At 40.0% G+C, this 17,263-nt stretch overlaps 1 protein-coding gene across 1 annotated transcript in view; it reads right to left on the bottom strand.

The window, feature by feature from the left end:
* CTNNA3 (catenin alpha 3) overlaps positions 1-17,263 on the bottom strand; it is a gene marked incomplete at its 5' end in the record, with an annotated part of 847,188 nt that overhangs the window by 316,619 nt on the left and 513,306 nt on the right. Inside the window, one exon of the mRNA XM_081329881.1 lies at positions 14,103-14,195. Coding sequence (XP_081186007.1) covers positions 14,103-14,195 — 93 coding nt within the window. The remainder of the gene's footprint in view (positions 1-14,102; positions 14,196-17,263) is intronic.

The raw sequence follows: 17,263 nt of genomic DNA, 5'->3' as shown, positions 1-17,263 counted from the left end.
TCTTCCTTATGATGTGAAGTCTCTGATGTATGATTTTCATTGGCTAACAAATACTAATACTAATTGGAAAAGGGGAAAATGGAAAAAATCTGAATAAATGAAATGCATGAAAGAAATTCTTTCAGTGAGTAGCAGAATGGCTATAAACATGTATACAGAGCAAATGGGTACTTGAAAAAAAATAGCCAGAGGCTTCGTGTTCATATAACAAGGATTTTTTTTGTCTCCTACAACATGTAGGAAAATGGTTTCATATTGAAGGAAAAGGTGATGAAAAGGAATTAAAGAGTATCAGCTAAGGAAACAGAAAAATATAACATTACTTTAAAATCTCCAACATGTACACATTTCTACACTATGATTTATTTGCCTAATTTGCAGGAGCATAAAACATGCATTCTGAATGATGATATCAAAAATTAAAGACAATTACTTCTTCAAACTCAGTAAAAGTTAACAGTGCTCAGGCTATTGCCCTCAGTTATTTTTTAGCCACTCCTGGGAACTTGAATTATTCCTTCACAACGATGTTATCCAATGTTCACTCATCTCTTCTGAAAATACATCTGGAGTGTAGCTCACCTTCAGGACATGTGATTGACAATAATATAGCCAGCCCTAGAAACTTAAAGTCAATGAAGGGCACGCCAGAAATTGACTCTAATGACTGCAAAATAGTGCAAAGCAGTAAGGATGATTCATGTCTTAGAGAATTACAAAATAAATCTTTTCCAGTTCTATTCACATCTTCTCCAGTTCATGTCTTCTCCAATTTTATAATTGTCCAAGTCTTTTCTAGTTCTGTGATTGGACATTGTCTCCCAAAAGTTTCCAATCAAATTTAAACAGATTCATTACCAGTCTCATCTTTTGCTTGGATGCTTCTCCTTTGACTCTCTTATGAAGCTGATCTACAAGTATGGCAGAGAAATTCTCCAGGCCGCCTGACTTCCCTTTATTTCCAACAGATCTAATTTCCCAAACTTTGGATTTCAAATCAAAATCAAATTCTTTATTACAGTGTAGAAAGTCAGCACACACACACATACACACCCTCCTAGAGAAGGAAATGTTTTGGAGGATATTTTTTAAAAAGGCAGAATATTATATTTCCCCAAAGGAATAATTGAGAACAGTCATCTCTCAAGCTGATAGTGTCTGACAAAAACAGATAATTCTAATGTAAAATCAAGGTTAGGGAGATGGAAAATAGTTGAGAAATAGATAAACCTAATACAAACTGGGATTGCCACAAGAATTGACTTGTTAAAGGAAATGGGGAATTGAATAAATAGATATAGAAACTGTTGGTGGACAATGAGGAATGTGCGTGGGGAAAAAAGATCAGAGGACTCAAGAAAGGAAAGAGAGGTTCTCCTAAAAAGTAGAGTGGGAAGCACTCAAACTCAGAGTTTGAGAAAGATATAAAGAACTGTGGATGCAAAGGACTTCACTTTACCCAGAGACAAATAGATACTCAATGGGGGAAAGATGCAAAAGCCTAAAGGCAATAGCTAAGAGAAGAAGAAAGAAAAGAAAATTGTTTGCCTGTGGGCAGCTTAAGGAGATAAAGGGAATAAGAGATAAATCTTTAAAGCAAGGGAAAGACAGGACATCTTGTGAAAAAGAATTAAAGGGGGAAAAACACAAGGTTTTTCTTCCATGCACTTCCATGCACTCCTTTGGCTACAAAGGGACTGCTGGGGGCTGCAAAAGAATTTGAACTACTTGGTACACTTGCCATCATGGAAAAGAGGTTGCCATGTTTCATCAGTAGGACATGCTTGATATGTGTTGGCCAGGGAGCATTGCCAGCAAGATGTAGATGAGCATAGAGGATGCAAAAGATGCCAGGCTGAAGGAAGAAGAATAAACTGGTCCAAGGAGAAGGCTGAGGAGAAAATGAGATGAGTTGCTACCAAAGACTTTTGCAATCACAGCTGTGGTGAGTGGTGAGGATGAGATTTGTATTGTTTCAAAATGCACCATGCTTTGAAATGTACGTCCCTTTAAGGAGGCCATTTAGATTGTTGAATGAGAGAAAGTTAGTTTGATTGAAGTGTTTGACATAGCATACTGAGATTCAGGCTGACTGTGAGTTAAGGTATCTTTATTCCTGCATATTTTTACACTTGTTGGTTTCCAAATACAATTTTGTCTACAGGGGGGGTTTCTTCAGGGGAAAGGGGAAATGTCGCTTAGAGCTCCCCTTTCTGGAGAATTGGCAGAAGACCTCCTTAAATTGAATTGGATAAAAGGTCCCTTCCAACTCTATTTTTCTATATTCTGTATTCTGTAAGTCACATTGAGTTATAAATTTGCTATTTTTATACTGTATCTGTAATTTGTCATTATTTGGGAAGAGAAGCAAAGGTGATTAGGGGACTGGTGACTGTAACATATGATGAATAGTTGAGGAACTGAGCATGTCTAGTCCAGGGATCTTCAAACTTGGCCCTTTTATGACTTGTGGACTTCAACCCAGAATTCCTCAGCCAGTGTGCCTGACTGGGGAATTCTGGGAGTTGAAGTCCACAAGTCATAAAAGGGCCAAGTTTGAAGACCCCTGGTCTAGTCGAATGAAGAGAAGGACTATGGGTGACATGATAGCAATCTTCTAATATTTGAGGGGCTATTACAGAGAGGAGGAGGTTGACCTATTCTCCAAAGCATCTGAGAGCCAGATAAGAAGTAATGGATGGAAACTTATCAGAGAGAGAATTAGAACTTAAGGAGAAATTTCCTGACAGTGAGAACAATTATTCAGTGGAACGGTTTGCCTTCACAAGTTGTTGGTGCTCCATCGCTCGAGGTTTTTAAGAGGAGATTGGACAGCCTTTTATCTGGAATAATATCGGGTCTCCTGCTTAAACAGAGGATTGGACTAAAAGTCCTCTAAGATCTCTTCTACTTCTGTTATACTATTACTGTTACGGTTACCTTCTGCTTCTATGAACAAATCATGCTCCAGGAACTGTGCATTTTAATGTATCATTGGAAAAGAAATTAAACATTGAGATTTAGATAGGTGTATTAAATCTCTCCAATCTGAATGGCAATAATTCTCATCAAGATAGGCGTTACTAAAATGGATATTTCATTCCTAGATACATCCCCTGGAAAAATTTACCCTGACTTCCATTCTATGGGCGTAAGATTGCAGCAGTCGCAATAAAAATAGCATTAAAGCATTTTCCCTGCCTTTTCAAAAAGTCATTATTTTTAACACCAACCTTTAATTAATACTCTTATTGGATGGCTGGAAATGGCACTTAAGAAAATGTTGACATTGTTAGAGAAACAACATCTGCTTTGCCAGGTTGAAGGCAGATGGTGAGCAGCTCACTGACTCCTTCTTTTACCCAATTTCTCTGCCCTTGTTCAGTGCTCAGTATGTGTGGAAAACAGTGTTCAGCAGGAAAAGCAGTGGCTCTGTGTATATAACACATAGTATATGTGTTAATAAGGGACGCGGTGGCTCAGTGGGTTAGGACGCTGAGCTTGTCGATCAGAAGGTCGGCAGTTTGGCGGGTCGATTCCCGAGTGCCGCGTAGCAGACTGAGCGCCTGTTACTCGTCCCAGCTTCTGCCAACCTAGCAGTTCGAAAGCACGTAAAAAATGCAAGTAGAAAAATAGGGACCACCACGGTGGGAAGGTAACAGCGTTCCGTGCGCCTTTGGCGTCTAGTCATGCCGGCCACATGACCACGGAGACGTCCTCGGACAAGCGCTGGCTCTTCGGCTTTGAAACGGAGATGAGCACCGGCCCCTAGAGTCGGAAACGACTAGCACACATGTGCGGGGGAACCTTTACCTTTACCTTTATATGTGTTAATAGATTCAAGATGGACAGAACTAGTAAACGTTTCAATTACTTGTTGAATAATATTTACGATTTATAAGGGGATCATTTAGGGGGAAAAACCCCAAGTATATACCAGGCATTTGTGGAAAGAAAGCAAATAATATATAGGGAAAAATGGAGGCGCTTTTAGCTGCAATCCATAGTAGCACAAATTGGGGTTTGAACAGAACAAAACAATTATTACCTATGCAAAACATGTTATGAGTTAATCTATTAAAAATGGACAATACCAACATGCACTTTTTAATGCAGGTTTTCATGTATTATTCCATTCTGTAATTCTATCATATGAATAAGCTACAATTTGGAGAGCTGCATTTATATTATTCCTCTTAACATAAGTAGTTTGCATACAGCGTTTCTTACCATATTTTTACCAACTCATTATACATTTTATGCTTTTAAAAATATAACGCTGACATGAAGTTTCGATTTTTTACAGGTACAGACTATGTCTTGTTTTCAGTCATTTCCAAAGGCATGATTTTTTTTCCAGGATGCATCTTTTCAAATATATGCCCTTTTGAATATATATTTTATGCAGATAATTCTATGCCTACTTTCTGCTCCAACTGAATCAGCTCACATTGATATACGTAAGTATCAGGGGTGTCCACTGGGTATGGGTAAAAAACAAAACACGTCAAGATGCTAGCTGTGATGGTGTGATTGAAGCTTTGCTTGATTTTTATGTGTGTGAGAAATGAAGGCCACATAGGAAGAACTGGTGTGAAGGACTAGAGCAGGGGTAGGCAACCTTGGCTCTTTTATGACTCGTGGACTTCAACTCCCAGAAGTCCACGAGTCATAAAAGAGCCAAGGTTGCCTACCCCTGGACTAGAGTGACGCAGCAGCTTCCTAGGAAGGAGGGAGCACATTACAGAAAGTGTGTGTGTGAGACGGGAGAGACAATAGGCAGCACAGCCTGGAGATGGATAGGAGGCAGAGAAAGAGAATATGGATAGCCACTCCAGGGCTATTTCTCAGGGTATATCCATTAGGCTGAGGGTGGTTGGGGTTAAGTCTAGCAAGATTCTGTCTGTTATGTGTTAGCAAATAAAGAACTGAACTCTGGCTGAACTGTTCCATCTCGTTCTTGAGCAAACACTCTGGTAAATATTAAAACAAATGATAGATATCTAGAAAAAACTACAAATTTCTATATCTGAGTAAACTGGTCGTCCTATTCATAATTTGATCTGCAAGGACAATCATAAATAATCCCAGATAACTTTCTAGTTTTCAAAAACCAAAGCGGGAGTGGATAACGTGCAAATTGGTAATACAATGGCATTAACTAATGTAAAGTTGCATTTGGATTATAGTAAATCTGCTCACTGAAAATGCTCCAACTATCCCACACATACTTTCAGCATTTTCAACATTTATTGGCTACTATACAAACTTTAATAGGCTTTTTGAAACAATAAATATGGTTCTATTCATACAGAGGTTATCTTTGCCAAGTTGCTTTCATAATCTAAAAAGGCAAAGTATGCTTCTGAAAAGTCTTGTGGTTGATGTTTTTAATTGTCATATAATATTGGATTAATGTTAAAATATATTTATAGCATATAGAGCTCAACTGCATTGAAATAGGAGGATGTTAAGAAAAATATTACTATGGAGAAATATTTGTGCTTTCATAAAGCAACAGTGGATGTAATGATAAAAACAGATGGTTGCAACATTCTGCCCACATTACAACACCATTCCTGATATAAGCTGGGATAAAAATTGAAATTTCCATAAATACCTGTATTTTAAACTTTATTCCACCTGGATGTCTTAAAACTGTAGTTCAGCCATGTCAAACTTGCGACATCACATGACATTGCGTGACATATCTGAACTTTTTCCCCATTGCCGGCAATGGGGTGGGTGCGGTTTCGGCATGATGTGTCTGGCCCACAGGCCGGCTTTTTGACATGCCTGCTGTAGTTCATGTGAAAGTCCTAGGTCACAGATACCTGCTTAGACACAGGTGCTGGCCAACTGGCAATTTTAATTAGGAATCAGGTCCATTACACCTTCTCCAATGTGACATTCTTGCAAACTTGTTTATAAATTGTTGACATTCCTGTATTATTTTTAATAAATTCAGTTAGCACTGCTATGGCTTCCGTGAGTAGGCCTCGGATCATAACAGCCTGCTAGATACTCTAACTGTTGAAAAATTTCACTAATGTCAGAACTCACCCCAATCCACATCTTAGGAAAGAAGAACTCTTGGAGACAAGATTGTCCAAACAGAAACTTTTACTAAAACATGGTTGACAGTGGATAACATAGACAGGATCTGAAGCTGTTTCCCAGATCAATACTTTTAAAGTGTCCCCAAGTAATAAGCCCTCCCCTCAGTCCATTTGGTCGGTCCTAGATCAGTCGAGTCTCAGGTGTCAAACCCCTGGTGGGGAAAAAAGAGAATCACCAGTACATTTGCAACATTATTACTTCCTCCCTTTCACATTCCATTCAGAGATGCAAACCAGAATTCCCCCCTCACTCCCTTCTTTGTTGTTCAGTCTTTTGTGATGGCCACCAGGCAGGCTGAATAAACAAACATTATATCTAAGGGATAGAGAGGGGCAATTAGCACCCCTGTCTTCTCTTTCCTCCTTGGAATGGCAGAATCCAGTAAGGGGGGTGAGATTTAGGTTTGCACAGATAGGGAGTTAGAAATGAAATATAAATGGATTCTGACAACTGAACAGCAAACCTAACATAGAAGGAATTCATAATAATTGAATATAGACTTTTCTGAGTGAAATACTTTACTTTCCTGTTGTAAAGTCTTTTGCAAAGTTTGTTAATTCTACTTTTTTAAAAAATGAGCTGCACAAAATTTGCAGCTAATCCTTTACAAGTGTTCCTGTGTTGCCTTTTCTTTTTTACTCCAAGCAAAGCAACAAAAGCACAGGTCAAAGCCAGTGGCCCAGGAGTTAAAGATAGAAGAGCTAGAACTCATCAGAGTGGGAGATAAACTAGGAGAAAATCAGGATTGGGATACACACTGAAATCAAAAGAACAATGTGAGAGTCACAAACTAGGTGCTGTGTTCACTAGGCTGGCTAGCTTGGTCACTCAACAGCGAGACACTGGTGAAGCAGGCACAGCAGTGCTGGCATTTTCTGTGTTGCATGAGAAAAGCACAACTTCCTTCCCCTGTCCTGACCACTTTCTACAGGGGGATGATTGAGAGCATCCTGTCATACAGCATCACAGTCTGGTTTGGAAGCATCACTGCTTCAGACAGGAAGGCGGAGCAGAGAGTGGTGAGGATGGCTGAAAAGATCATTGGAAGTTCCCTCCCTCCCATCCAAGACATAGCACAGAAGCGTTGAACTGGCTGGAAGACATCCTCCTTAGCCATTTCAAAGACGGGCTAAACTATGACCTGTATGATGCTTGCCTGCCTTGAGGAGACCCACACCACCTTGATGACTGGTATGTCCTGGCAGAGGAGGCAGAGATAGACCTACTGAAGAGGCACTGCTGAGGGAAACCATGGGCCCACCAGCCGCCCAAGCAAACACGTCAGCCAGCAAAACCACCCGCTACAGCTAAGAAATCAACAGGCTGTTTCAAATGCAGGAGAGAGGGTGACCACGCCGCAGAATGCCGCTCAAAAGCCCCTCAGCGCAAATCAGACCCATCACCAGCCAGGAGATCAGGGAAGTCCTCAGCACAAACCAAAAGAACCTGCCATGAAGGGGATAGAGGCTGTAGAGTCCACAACCCCTGCCAAGGACTGGGAGGGGACTCCGGCCTACACCACAGGGGTGGTGGATACCTCAGAGGACAGTTTGAAGGGCGAAACTCTGATATGTGGATCCATTCCACCTATCCTTAAGACAGTGACTATATTAGCTTCCTCCATGCCTGAAGCTGTCAAAGTCCTAATAGACTCTGGCTGCACCCGCTGCCTCATTAGCCTGATGCTAGTGGGGAATTTGGGCACTCCGGTGAGGAGACTAAAGCACCCAATCTCCCTTGGCTAGTTAGATGGGTCCATAGCAGGGGGGGTACCAGCTACCCTAGCCACCTTACCAGTTCACCTGTCCTTGGGGACCCATGAGGAAGACATAACGTTTGTAGTGACCCCAGGCATGGAATGCCCAATGATTTTAGGGCTGGAATGGTTAAAGAAATGGAATCCCTGGGTAAATTGGAGGACAGCAGAACTCAACTTTCCGGAAGGGGAGCATAGGAACGCAAAACCCCAGAGGACACCCCCCCAACCCGAGGAGTGGAGACAGCATCAGTGGGGGAAGAGAAGGGGTTATCAGAAATACTGGAAGAATACCGGGACCTTGCTGAAGTTTTCAGTGAAGAACGGGTGGATGAGCTCCCCCCTCACCGACCCAGAGACTGTGCTATAGAATTCAAACCCAGGGCAAAACTCCCAAAGCCCAGGCTGTACTCCATGAGCCCTAAAGAGACGACAGAGATGGAAAGATTCATAAATAAAAACTAAGAAAGGGGATTTATTGAGCCTGCCAAACCCAAAGAGGCCACTCCAGTCCTGTTCAGGGAGAAGAAGGATGGCACTATGTGCTTATGCATGGATTATCGGGCCCTAAACACAATTAGTGAAAGTAATCTGTATCCCCTACCCCTAATAAATAATATGCTATCCCACCTATCGAAAGGAAGGATTTTTACCAAACTAGACCTAAGAGAAGCATACTACCGCATTAGGGTCAAGGAAGGGGACAAATGGAAGACCGCATTCAATTGTCCAATGGGTTGCTACCAGTTCAAAGTTCTGCCGTTTGGACTGCAAGGGCCCCCTGCAGTATTTATGCAATTAATTAATGAAGTACCTATATAAGGGGGTCCTGGTTTACTTAGATGACATTCTTATCTTCACTGAGACCAAAGAGGAGCATATTAATCTAGTCAGACCAGTTCTGAAAAAATTGCGGGCCGCCCACCTATGCAAAATTATCGAAATGTAAATTCCACCAGGAAAGAATAGACTACCTGGGATATCTCATATCCCCACAGGGCATCGAAATGGACCCCAAGAAAGTCAGGGCAGTATTAGAATGGCACCACCCCACACAAGGAAGCAACTGCAAAGTTTCCTGGGGTTTGCAAACCTCTACCACCAATTAATCCCTTCGTTTACCCAAATAGCCCTGCCACTCACAAACTAGTTTAAAATGAGGGGGGTGTCCCCCAGTGAAGCCCAGCCAGCCCCTGAAGTGGACAATGGAATGTCAAGTGGCATTTGAGAAGTTAAAGAGACTTTTTTCTACCAAACCTGTACTGAGACATCCAGATCCCGATAAACCTTTTGTAATACAGGCAGACATGAGTGATGTGGTGGTGGGAGCTGTATTATTACAGGAAAATGATGAGGGGACATTGCAACCATGTAAACTCACGACATTGGGTCATCTGGGAGAAGGAGGTTTACGCTGTGAGGTGGTCATTACTTACATGGCGTTATTTCCTTGAAGGAAATAAAATCCCCTTCCAGGTCTGGACAGACCACAAAAATTTGGAAGCACTAAAAACACCCAGGAAGCTCACTCCTAAGCAAGCCAGCTGGTCTCAACTTTTTCACTGATTCCATTTCACACTCAAACACTTACCGGGAGGAAAGAATTTCCTGGCGGATGCATTATCTCACATGCCCCAATATAACAGCACACGAGCCACTGACTCTAAACCACTTATGCCCGAACAACAACTGGCAGCACCAGTAACCACCAGGGCCCAAGCTAAAATAAAGCCGCAGGTGGATAGCCAAACTGGAATAGAATTCCGAAAGTCTTTAGAAACTGATGAATGGTTCCAGAAAAATAGACATGTGTGCACAATCAAAGACGGACTACCCTGGGTGGGTGAGAAGGTATACATACCTGCCACCCAGAAGATCAATTTCATGCAGTTGTGCCATCATACAAAATCAGCAGGACATTTTGGGTTTGTAAAAACCTTACACTTAACTAAAAGGCAATTTTGGTGGCCATCCATGAAAAAGGACATAGAAGGCTACGTGGCCAGCTGCCAAACGTGCGCAATAGCTAAGAGGCTGCAAGGAAAGTGTCTCGGAATTTTACAACCAGTGGTGAACGCTTCAGCCCCCTGGAAAGAAATTTTATAGTAGAATTACCAGAAAGCAATGGGAACACTGTCATCTGGGTGGTCACAGATTTGTTTTCCAAACAGTTGCACTTTATCCCATGCCGAAAGATTCCCACCGCAAAAGCCTTAGTGAAACTATTCATGCAGCACATTTACAGACAGCATGGAGCACCCCAAAGCATCATATCTGACAGGGAGTACAATTTACATCAATGTTTTGGAAGATTTTTTTGTCCCTCTTTGGAACTACTCAGGGACTGACATCTAGTCACCATCCTCAGGGGAATGGTCAAATGGAACATGGGAACTCAGTACTGGAGCAATATTTAAGATGCTTTATTAATTTCTAGCAAACAAATTGGACAGACCTACTCACTTTCGCAGAAGTTGCTTACAATAACACAGTCCACTCCAGCACAGGCTACACTCCTTTTCAAATAGCCACTGGTCAAAGTTTCAGCCCTATGCCAGAACTAATCCCAAATGAACCAGAAATCCCATCGCTGAAAGAATGGATGGCACAATTGAAAAACACCTGGCCAATCGTTAGGAAAGCTTTAGATGAAGCTAGACTAGCAAAGCAGAGACATCACCCTGTCAACAAAAGTGCGTATAGTCAAGGCTATGGTCTTCCCAGTTGCAATGTATGGCAGTGAAAGTTGGACCATAAGAAAGGCTGAGCGCCAAAGAATTGAGGCCTTTGAACTGTGGTGCTGGAGAAGACTCCTGCGAGTCCCTTGGACTGCAAGGCGATCAAACCGGTCAGTCCTAGAGGAGATCAATCCTGACTGCTCTTTAGAAGGCCAGATCCTGAAGCTAAAACTCAAATACTTTGGCCACCTAATGAGAAGGAAGGACTCACTGGAGAAGAGCCTAATGCTGGGAAAGATCGAGGGCAATAGAAGAAGGGGACGACAGAGGATGAGGTGGCTGGATGGAGTCACTGAAGCAGTAGGCGTGAGCTTAAATGAACTCCAGAAGATGGTAGAAGACAGGAAGGCCTGGAGGAATGTTGTCCATAGGGTCGCGATGAGTCGGACACGACTTCGCAGCTAACAACAAGACTAGCATACAAAGCACAAGCAGACAATAAGAGAGTCAATTCCACATCATTCAGGGTGGGAGAGATGGTATATTTATCCACAAAATCCCTAAAATCCCTACAACCCTGTAAAAAACTCGGACCAAAATATATTGGGCCTTTTCCAATTAAAAGAATCATAAACCCAGTAACAGTAGAATTAGAACTACCCAAAAATCTTAGGCAGATACACCCAATTTTTCACTGCAGTTTACTAAAAAGGGAACAACAGTCACCCTTACGACCAAACACCCCACCACTGCCACCTCCTATCATGGTTGAAGGAGAACAACACTTCGAGGTAAAAGAAATCCTAGATTCTAGGAAACACCACAGAGCAATTCAATACTTAATAGCTTGGAAACACCTCCCCCCCTCAGAAAATGAGTGAGTCAATAAACGTCACATTAGAGCACCCAAGTTGCTAAAGAAGTTTCATACAGGATATCCCAGCAAACCGAGCTAACATCTATATTTTTGTTTCCTCTATAGGTGGATGTCTCCTATTTTTAAAGGGGGGCAAGATGTCAGAATCCATTTATATTTCATTTCTAACTCTTTTTTCTGTGCAAACCCAAATCTCCCCCCTCCCCCCTTGGATTCTGCCATTCCCAAGGAGGAAAGACAATAAACATGGGAGTTTATTGCTTCCACTTCCTTTCCTTAGATGTAACCTTTTGTTTATTTAACCTGCCTGTAACCCATCACAATAAGATCGATGAGAGGCATTCTCCCTCTCATTTTATGGGCAACTAAGAAAGGGGGTGGGGGAATCTGGTTTGTTTCTCTGGATGGAATGTGAAGGTGTGGGATTGATTCTGCTACAAATGGACTGATTTTCTCCTTTTCCTGCAAGGGGCTTGCCACCTGGAACTTGACTTATCCAGAACTGACCAAATGAACTGAGGGGTGGAGTTTGTTAGGGGTAGGCAACCTCGGCTCTTTTATGACTCATGGACTTCAACTCCCAGAATTCCTGAGTCCATGAGTCATAAAAGAGCCGAGATTGCCTACCCCTGATCTAGGTCTTAGTAAAAGTTCCTGCTTGGATAATCTTGTCTACAAGTCTTTCTTTCTTAAGATGTGGATTGGAGTGGGTTCTGACAATTGCATTCACACCCCAAAGACCCCAAAGAGTGGAGTTCTCATGCCTTAAAGTATGGATATGTTGATGTACTAACTTGTGTTTCAATGTTTTAGTTTTATAAACAACAACAGTCGCTATCATGGTTAATCTAAGAAGAGAAGCATTATTTACTCAATCTTCTAGGTAAAGAGATAATACAGAAATCAGAAATTTCCTATTGGACAATGACAATGCATCCAAATTTATTTAGATGTTTGAATCTTCTTTTCAAATTGCCCTTGTTCAATGCTCAGTATGCGTAGAAAACACTGTTAAGCAGGAAAAGCAGGGAGTGGCTTTGTGTACGTATATAACATGTAGTCTGTGTGAATCTTGCTCTGGCAACCTGCATCATTATATTAATGCTAGCTGAGAAGATAGTTTTATAACAGATATTATATAGACTCGCTCATAAACCAAGAATTTTAAGTTCCAAAATACACCCCAAAATTGGCTTTGGCTTTTCTGCAAACCCGAGGTCAGATTTTTAAAGCCTGTCATGATCTTAATATCACATGATTTTATAAATGATGACATAACACTTTGCAATTTCCTGCCTGTGATTCAACGGTTGCTTATCCATGGATGACACATTTTTCATAATATTTTGGTTGAAATTTCAAAAGTCAGCTTATATCTGCAGATGGACTTATCCATGATTATCCATGGTATCTTGCATGTGTTTATCAATAGTGAAACTGAAGCCACATCCCTATACCAATTTTACCTGGGAGTAAGCTTTGTGTGGTTTTATGTTCCTACAAATATGCATAAGACTGTTGTGGCTATTTTCTAATATTAAAAAGTTTCACGCCTAGACAAAATTCCAGGTGGCCTCTGGAGGCACATCCAGTTCCAACTCTTTGGCACCATCTAACAAACATTCAAATTGTGCATCCCAGATATGCCTTCCTAGGTCATACAGTGGGGGCCAGCCTTGCTGTTTATATAAATTTATTTGAATAAAAACATTTATAGAACGGCACACTTTTAAGAAACTCTGGGTGGCTAGTAACCAATAAGATAATCTAAAACAATATAAAGTGGCATAAAAACCAATAGCAATAAAACTAAAAACAGAAAAACCTGGTGCTGCAGCCAGCCTTCTTTAATGCACTCCCATTCTCATCCCAACCTGCCCTTGCATTATCCCAATGCCTGGGGGAAGAACCAGGTTTTAAGTGCTGTCTAGAAGGATAAAAAGACAGAAATCTATAGGATCCTAGGGGTGAGGGTGTTCCATAGGGCACGGGCTGCAATGGGAAAGGCATGCTTCCAAGGGCACACAAGATGACAGTATTTGAGGGAAGGGACCTGGTGTGAGATAGGCAGGTGAACTCAGGGACAGGGATCCCGTATATAACCTAGTCCCGTGCCTTTTAGAGCTCAAACAGTTACAGTCAGATTGATTGGCAGCACCCAAAATAACACATAATACAGAAAGAAGGCAAAGTGCCTCTGTATTATATGCACAAGTGTACTCATGTAAGCATCTGATTAGCTTCATGGAGCTCAAGGGTGGAGCCAATGAAGAGATCCTGATTCTCTCCTACATTTTAACTACAAAAAGCAATTTCAGTCCTGAATAATGAAGCTATGGTGAGGGAAACTCTGAGGGGTTTGTTTAAGTGCTAATAAATTATACCGTCAAGACTTTTGCTTTAAGGGAATATATATTCTGATCAATAGAGGGAAAGATTGCAGCTCAAATGAACAGGACTTGAAGGCTGAAAGTATGATCTGAAGCAGACTAAACCTTTTTCAGTTTAAACAGCACAGAGAGAGATAATGGGGGGGGGAATCACACGTCACACAAGAATGCATTTGAATCTTATCCTCAAACTGCAAATAGCACAAGGACTACTGAGTGAATGAAAAATCATTCTATCTATGTACTTATGTATTTACATGTAGTAAAAAGAGAAATCATACCTGAGGGCACAAGGTCTCCAAATGATTGGCTGCTGTTTGGACAATGTTAATTCCTTCTTCATTTGTTGATACCGAGCAAGCAAGATTAGCCACCTGAAGAAGAGCAAGGAAAAACACTATTAGTAAATTTTGATACAATCACGGAAAATTTTACCTGATCTTTTGTCCTCCAATTGCTTGAGTTATAACTGATATCAGACTGGTTTGGTGTGATACATTTTATTAGGGGTAGTCATTACTTAATGACTGGCCTGGTTAAAAGCCATTCAAACTTACAACAGCAACTGAAAAAATAAAGTTACAAACTAGTCCCTGGATTTATAATCACCATGGTATCCCCATTTAAGTGAATCTTAAATATAGCAGTATTAATTGCGAACGTTACAGAGAATTTCAAAAAAATACCTCCTGTAAGAAAAACCACAAGCCACTTTTTAATTAGTTGTCGCAGAAGGACTTGTTATCATGGAAGAAGCCCACTGCAGTCTAATAATAAAATGACCTTATCACAGGATTTGTAATCTGTAAATCTGTGATTCTGTGTGTGACCAGCCATACGCTAAATAAATAAATAAATAAATCTGTGATTGAAGGTTCAGTAGACCTCAGAAACCTTTTATGCTCTTTGTTGCCTTTTAATTCTCCTTTATGCTGGCAGGTGTAAACACTGTAGACTGTTGTGTACTTGAATAGGATAACTGTTGTACTGCCATAGTGAGAAGTGTTGCATGTGAAGACTAGTGAAGAATTATGTTATATTCTTCCAGTACTGTATTGTACTTTCCTTAGGTTGAAAAACCTTTGTCTCAGTAAAGACTGTCAAGTTCTATTGAATAAAATCCTTTCAGTTTATTAAAAACCATTAAGACAATTTGCTTAAAAGGATAAAGAAAGAAATGGCAACAGTGATGTGTCAAATGTAATTATAGCTTCAAAACATCTGCAGTTCACATTGGTAGCATCTTCTCTTATTGTTATAGTCTGATTCGATATTGCATGCATACCCATTCCCCTCTATCACTAATGATACTATTAAAGACACAATCAACAAGTAAAATGGTCAATTACTTGCATATGCAACATTTAGCACATACACATCTAAAATGTATTGTGAAATCATTGACTCATTTAAAAATGTAATCATTGAAAACATTCTTTATTCTAATTGGAAAATATCTGAAATATCATCAGTGAAATGGTATTAGCTGAATGGTATAAGCAAATACAAGGGCAATCAAGATTATTTAAATAGGAAGCAAAGATACCTGAATATATTTTAAAGATAAAAAAGAAACAAATAAGGGTATATCATCAAACATGGGGATATGTAAAATATTTCAGAGATGGAATGTAATAGGGAAATGCAAAACATTCTGTTTTTCCCCTAGACTATCTCTGGAATATCATAAAACATTTCCTGTTCTGGAAGATTTCCTTTTAAAAACCTGCAAAATATAGTCTTCTTTTAGCTTACTTATAAACCTAAACTGATTCTCTGAAAGGAAAATGCAGACATCCGGATGATTCTTCTAGTCAATTATTAGCATCTAAGAATATACAGTAGAGCATGCCTGTCATACTATTTCATTTGCTGTTCATACAACTATTACTTGGAATGTTGATATAGCAGAAATGGGTAAACATGAGAAAAGAATTGTTGGGACTTAATCTATCATTTGCAGTCCTGTGAAGGCAAAGTATAACAAAAGTTATATAATACCTTATACTGTATAACTTGGCTGACAAATTTTATTACTGCATACAATTTCATTATCCCATTCACTTCTGCAAATGAATTTGTATAAAGAAGATTTTAGAAGTAAATATCAGGGAGGTAATAAGGATGTGAATCTGAGTCAGTGTAAATTGTTGGATTATCCTGAGGAACAGGAAATAATAACAAATTAGATGGCGGATGTAAATAAAGTAGTGGTATGCATATTATCTTGGTCAGATACTTTTCCCTCATAAAGAAAAAATTTGACCCAAATGTAATCCCTCTGTGCAGATGATACAAGACTGATCTCCCCACCAAAAAAATTGGAAGAAAAATGGACTAAACATTCTACAAGTTAATATGCTGACAAAGAAAAAGTTATTCTTTCCCCCAAAATGAATGGTATTATATACTAGAAAATCCACTGGTCCACATAGGAAAGTCTTTGGGAACAAAAAAATATCAGGTATTTATGATTTTTTTAAGAGATAGGGGATTTGATGCCTTCAATGACGCCTTTGACAAGCCACTGCCAGTTAAGAGTAAATAATGATGGACTGCATAAATACAGAGATTATGGCAGAGTAAGACGGCTTCATCTATTACACAAACTGGGAAGGTCAAAAATTTTTAGCTTTAATAACTAAAAAATTACAAATCTTGTTTATATGGAAATATCCTCTTAACTTGTCACAGACGTTAAAAAAATGTCATGATTGTATTATTTTTATACTGCTGTTTTAGATATGCTAGAATTGCATTTGCAATTTTTTATCTCTTTGCCTTATAAAATAACCTTAGAATAGCTTAGAGAGTCTTTTAAAATATGAAGCAAAGAGCAATTCAACCAACTGAAATCATTTTCTTATAATATATCAGATAAGTAATTCAGTGCCATATGAATAGAAAATCTCCATCTTCATCATTTTAGGGTGTTACTTGCATAATTCCTAGATTCCTGGGTCAAACTCAAATTTCCAAAGAATACTAGTCAGTGAAGCAATTATTTTTGTTTGTTGTTTCTGCTTTGGGAGGAGGAGGAGGAGGAGGAGGAGGAAGAGGAGGAGGAGGAGGAGGAGGAGGAGGAGGAGGAGGAGGAGATGATGATGATCAATAGCTACCTTTAGCTCTGAAGCTACAAATAGTCTATTATGACTCATGAAGGTTATATGCTTTTAAGAGTCCCTCTTTCCCACAGTATTCTTCCCACTGAAGCATCAGGAAAGTGTCTCTGTACAAAATATAAGACATAAGTAGATAAAGACAGGAAGAGATGTTCAATCAGGTCCTGAGCTACATAAAGTTTTATAACTCCAAATCATCACTTTGAATGGGCCCAGCAGCCAACTGCTCTTATACATCATACCATTTTCTTCTCTCCAATTGTCATCAACACTTAAAAATTCTTGCTACACTGAGAGACTCTCCAATTAAATCCTGAAGA

The sequence above is a fragment of the Vipera berus genome (assembly GCF_964194415.1).
Source record: "Vipera berus genome assembly, chromosome: 5".
Taxonomy (NCBI): domain Eukaryota; kingdom Metazoa; phylum Chordata; class Lepidosauria; order Squamata; family Viperidae; genus Vipera; species Vipera berus.
Note: the sequence above shows the minus strand (reverse complement) of the source record. Positions and strands in the feature narration are given on the sequence as shown.